Source organism: Populus euphratica, unplaced genomic scaffold (assembly GCF_000495115.2).
Source record: "Populus euphratica unplaced genomic scaffold, PopEup_1.0 scaffold545.1, whole genome shotgun sequence".
In the NCBI taxonomy this organism is placed as follows: Eukaryota; Viridiplantae; Streptophyta; class Magnoliopsida; order Malpighiales; family Salicaceae; genus Populus; species Populus euphratica.
The window spans coordinates 44,262-50,759 of NW_011500419.1; the positions used below are offsets into that span (position 1 = coordinate 44,262).

At 33.2% G+C, this 6,498-nt stretch overlaps 1 protein-coding gene across 1 annotated transcript; it reads right to left on the reverse strand.

The window, feature by feature from the left end:
* Positions 1-4,560: 4,560 nt before the first annotated feature.
* Positions 4,561-5,119, reverse strand: SAG21 (senescence-associated gene 21). Its single transcript, XM_011011133.1, has one exon. It carries the CDS (start codon positions 4,902-4,904, stop codon positions 4,629-4,631), a length of 276 nt encoding a protein of 91 aa, XP_011009435.1. The 5' UTR covers positions 4,905-5,119; the 3' UTR covers positions 4,561-4,628.
* Between the last annotated feature and the right edge of the window lie 1,379 nt (positions 5,120-6,498).

Consider the following 6,498-nt stretch of genomic DNA (forward strand, 5'->3'; position numbering starts at 1 on the left):
TGTTGTTATATTATTGTTATCTATAATTTATACAATTAACCTCCTTATGGTTCAACCCCGGTCTTGCCGGGTTATTTATTACTTCAACACTCCTGCACTTGAAAGAAGACATTAATCTTTTGGTCGTATCAGAAAACAAGGGTGAAATTGAAGAAAATTAAAGTTTAAAATTAAGGGTTAATTTATATAAATCCAAAATCAAGGATCAAAATGAAAAAAATACTGAAATTTAGGGTTGATATTGAAGTTTGGTGAGGTAAAATTGTATAGAATTAAAAGTTTGAAGTTACCCAGGGATGCGATTAAAATAAATCAAAAGCTAAAAAACTAAGTTGACCTTTAGTCAAATCCTAAATTAAAACCCTAAGTAGTCAGAATGACACTGTTTTGTTTAAATAAAACGTTGTTTTTTGACCAAAACAACTTCGTTTTGATCAGCAGAGACAAAAAAAAATAGAGAAAGCTAAATGACTTGTCATTTAGTTATTATTCATCATCTTTTTCCTTTTGTACTAGAAAAGTTGCTCGAGTGACTATTTTTTTAAAGCTTTTAATGCTTCATCTCTCCACCAAATTGAAGAAGTCATACATATTTAGAATGGCCTAACATTGTATTACTTCCTAGCATAATTCTTACCGAGTGATTGCCCTTGTTGGCACCATGGCACAATCCCAAAAAGGCCAACCAAATAAGCCATCAACAGTCCAAGTTTCACAGATTATGATGACAACTTTGAGCTAATGGTTGAGATCTTTTCTTCTTCAATTAAGGGCTAAGATTGGTTCCCGATAAATACAAGATATCTCTCTCCCACCCTTCATAAATAGAAGTGGATTTTAGGCATTGAGAAGCAAGAACTTTAAGTGCAAAATGGGCAAAAAATCAACCTCTTCCTAGTTTTTTTTCCTGCCATTACTGCTCTCATCTCCCTCCATCGCATCCTTAGCCATTACAACCTCACCAATACCAATCTCCTCCACCAACAGTCGTGTATCTCCTTCACCAACTCATCCTCTCCACCTCCCCTTGTGAGTAGCCACACCACTGTAAAGTTTTTTTCGTTTTCTTCTACGCGATAATCTCTATCAACATCTCTAGCCTTGTCGTGAACTACAAGCTAGACCTCCTCCACTGACAGCCACACCACCTTCATCTCTTCCCCCTGCTGTAAACCTTTCATGGCCACTACATGTAGAACATAAATTCACGTTCTGCATGTAATACAATTAATTAACAAAGTCACTAGGTTGGGTCAATGACTATGTTACCTAAGTTGGACCTGTTTTAGCCCTGCTCAGATGGTTGGGCTTCATTGTGCCCAATAAAAAAAAAAAAAAAGGATTCTTAGGCCAATAGTCAGCCTAACTTAATCTGACCAGGCCAAGCTTAGGCTTTGGGCCTGAGCAACCCATTTTTTAAAAATAAAAAAATTAAAAAAAACTTCTAAATTTTTCAAAAGAGCATTTTTAAAATTATAGGTGGGCCCATCACATGTTTTTTATAAAATAATTGTCTAATATCGGGTCATAGATTTACCTAATAAAATACAAACCTAGTATCAAAATATTTGATTTTCTTTTCAAAAAAATATAAAAAATATTTATTTAAAAAAATAAAAAATATATTTTTTTTTTCATCCATACGGCCAAATCCTAAAGGTTTGTCATGCATGTTTTTTTTTTAAAGATAAAATTACATTTTTATCATGTTTTAAAAAAGCTAAATAGATATTGTAATCAGTTTAGGAGTATCTACTAGAGTTTGACTAAAATATCAAAAATCTCACAACAATTAGTTTGTTATTCAAAATGTTACGAATTAATTATATCTAAGAAATAAATGCGATGTTAAATATGAATATTAGAATTGTTAGGACTTAATCTAATAAGGTAAAAATTTCCTCACAAATGGAGATCTACATTAGACCTTAAATGAAACCAACAAATAGAAACATAACTTAGAAAATAATCAATATGCAATGTAGTTTAGCTTAGGTAAGGTATGATGCATCCTCCCATTGCACAACTAGTTTCCTTACTCAAACTCTCACAAACCATTAGATTTTTCATTAATTATAATTCTAAGTTGCGACTCCCGAACTTCAAAATCATAACTTTATGATTAAATCCAAAACCCTCTTTAACTTCTAGGAGGCACCACCATCATTCAACATCGTACATACCATGACAGGATGGTGACTCCGTTGGGGACTTGTCTGGCCAAATTGAGCTTTGTTTGTTTGATTATTTGCCTATTTATTTATATCTTTTTAATCTTAAGATATATTTTCTTTTACTACTTTACCATGACTTTTACATATTGCTCATGCATAAGTACGTTGAATATAGATTAATGCCTTTATGCATTTTATTTTTTGCAAATAAAGCAAATTCTTAGTTAAATGAGTAGTAGCGATTTACCTCATGACTTTTAGTTGGGGTTCAACTTATTAAAACATCCAACTATAAGCTAGGTGTTTACTTGGTATTGACAGTCACATTGTGTCTCAATCATTCCTTGTAAACCACTATAATGGCGATCACACAAGCATCTTGATCATCTTTACCGTCATTTAGTTTGGATTCTTCATAGCAATATGGAGTAGATATCATACCTAACTGAGGTTCCATATTAATAATTTATCGCACCAATATTTTTTTACTTGCATTACCACCCAACCTAGATGAACTAGCTGCTCGTGATGCTTGTGTAGTTCTCTGAGAGTTGCTAGGAACCTAAGTAATCTTCATACTAGAAGAATTTTTTTTTTTTGTCTAGGTCTGCTATTCAAATAGAGTTCCAACATATCAATCTCATTAAACCTCGCAAACCCAAACATTGAATTTACATTTCCATCACTACAGATTGATACTTTCACATAACAAACTTGACTAACCCTGGTTTATAATATCCTCCAAGTAATTTCAACTTCAATTTTGAATATATTCCACTGAAGTTAATCACATAACGTTTTATTTAACTCGTTAAGTGATGTGTCTAATGTAGCAGTTGGGAATTCATGGCTTCCTTTATTATAAGTGATATCATTGTCGTTATTAATACTAATGCCAGCATGAAAGCATAATATTAAAAACATACTAGGCATTCTATGAAACAATACAACAAAATACAATTCTAATTTATTAATATCTTGGTTCATCTAAGTGTAAACAAAATATAATTCTAATTTATTAATATCTTGGTTAATCTAAGTGCATAATTTATTAATAAAATCATAACGCTAATATAATTGGCTGTAACCTAAATTCATCAAATTAATTAGTGAACACCTACATTCATCAAATTTTGCTATCATAACAAAATTATCAATCAAATTCATGTATGTGATAGCTAATATTATTATTTTATATGTAATTCGGTATAATTTATAATTTAACCTAAATCAACATTAACTCATCCAAAATAATTTTGTTAATTTATAATTAGTAATATTCTAAAATCATTGATTATTTTATAAAATAACCTAGTTATCAACTTAAATTATATCTAATTAACCAACCCTAACATGGTATGAAATCAAATTAACACAAATTAGCATAAATGACATCAAATTAATAGAGGAAAAATGTTCAATATACCTCTAAATATAGAATATAAATAGTGATGGTGATTGGTGACAGTTTTTGGTCAAAAATTGGATGAGTTGAGATGGGGAGTGAAAGAGAGAGGGGTGGCGATCTAAGGCTAGAGAGAGAGAAATGGGTTATATCGATGGTTTTTTTGAAGGGTTTCGTTGTGGGGGGAGAGGGAGAGAGAAAGAAGGTCACTAACAATAGGAAAAGGGGAGGTGAGGGTTGCTATGGGGAGAGAAAGAGGAAGAAAGAGGTTCTCTAGGTATTAATTTTAAATAAAATCGTAGGTCGAATTTGCAACTCAAATTATATTGTATCTTTAAATATTTTTTTCATTGTGTTACTTTACTAAGTTTTTTAAAATTATGCTTAAAAAAAGTCAAATAAAAGATTAACAAATAAAATAAAAATTCACTAATGTCGTCAATTATTAAACCATTTATTGGCATACAATGAATAGACAATGCCACTCTCAGCAACCGAAAGTTGTGTAAAACTTTTAGGAAGGCAGAGACGACCAAAAAGGAAATTACGCAATTTCGATTAGTGTGTGTATTAATTAATTTTATAATTAGCTAAGTTTTTTTTTCAGATTTAGTTTTTTTAATTAATTTTATTTTAATTTTTTTCTATTTAATTGATTTTTCAGATTTTTTTACTCAACCTGTTAGTCCCTGTTATGAACAATTAATAGTTCTCATATACAAAGAAGAAAAAAGATCAATAATCTGGGATCATGTGGAATACTATATTGTAATTAACCATCGTTAAACTTCTCAGAAGAAATTACATAAGAAATCTGTGAAATCTTTTTCTTTCCTTAAACAGAGAGGGCTAGAGATGCGTGCCATAACAATAATCAAATCAAGCCAAGATCCGCTTAACATGTCACAACACAAGCCGAGAGCCCACGAGGCCAAAGCATCCGAACCACCCCACAACCCACGTATATCCATCGATCCCCCCTTTCTTTTATCATAGAACATGTTGTAGTAGTAATCAGATTTTATTGATAGCATGAATTAGTAATTTCATCAATGCTTCTTCAAGAAGGCAGCACGTAATTCAGCCGCATCGATTTCCTGAGCAACATTCTCTGGTCTGTAGAATCCAGTACGAGGATCTGGAACCCAGGAAATCTTCTCGGTGGTCTTGGTAACCTCCTCCCCTGTTTTCTTCATTACAGCAGCACCGCTTCTTGCCTTGGACACAGCAGCTCCTTGGGATGCAACAGCTGAGAATCCTCTGCCGTTGATTGCCTCGTTGATCAGGCCAGAGATAACCTTGGCGTTTGAGAAAGAACGAGCCATTCTACAAATACAGTATGTGATTTGATTCAAACTTTGTGAAATAAGTTATGAAAACAAGAGATGATGGATCTTTTATATATTTCAACTGCCGTAGAAACTTGTTTGTTTTTTCTTCGAGAAACCTTCTGCAGCAGTTGAAGGACCCAAAGACTATCTCTCTCTCTATCAGCTCTCTCTCTCTCTCTCTCTCTCTCTCTCTGTTTAAGCTTCCCAGAACATGTGAGTGGTTACAAAAGGGAGCGTCAAGGGGTTTATATAGAAGAGGGGGAAAGCGAGATGCGTGAGGATTGAAGAGTAAATCCCGTCCCCACTAGGATGAAACGGCCGGACCCCGTCAAATTACGCTTCTAGATATACGCAGCGAACCTCTCTTTTCTTGCCACGGGGTGACTGTTACTTACAGCCGCTGCTTATCTTTTTGTGCGCTTAAGATTCTCTTTTATTGTTTTAATAAGAAAAAGAAAATATCAATTTTTAAAAACTAACTAGTAAACATCGCCGATTATTTCAAAGCGGTAAAATATCTTACCTGTTTATTATTATTATTATTATTTTCTCTATACAATTGAACAGATTCTTGTGACTATTCAAGGAATCATCAAAGAACCGACGGTCGAGAGAGTCAGCAAAGGAGGGATGACTTTTCTTACATCATAATCAAGCATGTGGAGAAGAAGGAAGGAAGTAAACTGTTTTCGACAGAAGAAAGATCGAGGTGAGTGCGGTGTCCGAAAAAGCTAATGACTACAGCCGATGTTAAGTGCGCAACAGTCCACGTGTCAGGAGCTACTTGGGAGAAGCCAACGGATTCCTGGCCTCATGAGATCGTGGAAGGCCTAGGAGGTTTCCAACCAAGTAAAGAGTCAACAATTAAAAGCAAAGATGCATCCAACGGGTGCAGATAGTGGCTCTTCGAGAAGAATGAGCTCTAGCTTGAGGAGCCCAATTTTGAATTGAATAATGGAGGGAGGTGCTAGTGGCTAACGCCATAAGTCATGGGCACATGCTGTTGAGTGTCGCTATCACGAGCGTCTTTGGGCGTTGGGTCTTCCTGTCCAAGGAAACTATAACTTCCTTTCCCAGGTTTCTCGTGCTCTCAAAGTCTTATCTTTCTCCTTCCTTCTAGATAGACGATTCTTCCTTCCACGATTCTTCCACGTGAATGGTGGCTGCAATTTCGCCTCTGTTTCCCTTTCCATTTTGTAAATTTTGGGATCACTTTATAATTTCATAGGATTCTTTTTCTAAGTATTTGTACGTGTTTAGTAATGTTGGTGGATAGTATTTTTATAAAAGTATTTTTTAATTGAAAATAAATTAAAATAATATTTTTGAAAATATTTTTATTTTTATTTTTAACATCAGTTCTTCAAAATATTAAAACACATATATTTAAAATCATCAATTTAATGTTTTTTTAAATAAAAAAATAGGTTAAAAATCATATGAGTAAACAGAGTTTTAATTAGATAAACTTTGCCCTTCCTTCTTAATATTACTAATTTACTTCTAAAATCAATATTTTTCTTTTAAACACACTGGTTTTTTTTATAATTTATTTATTACACAAATAAGTAAATGTGTATCATAAGAT

What these genes read in the sequence shown, in the direction of transcription:
- SAG21 (XM_011011133.1), bottom strand. Translation starts at nt 4,904, where the DNA reads ATGGCTCGTTCTTTCTCAAACGCCAAGGTTATCTCTGGCCTGATCAAC.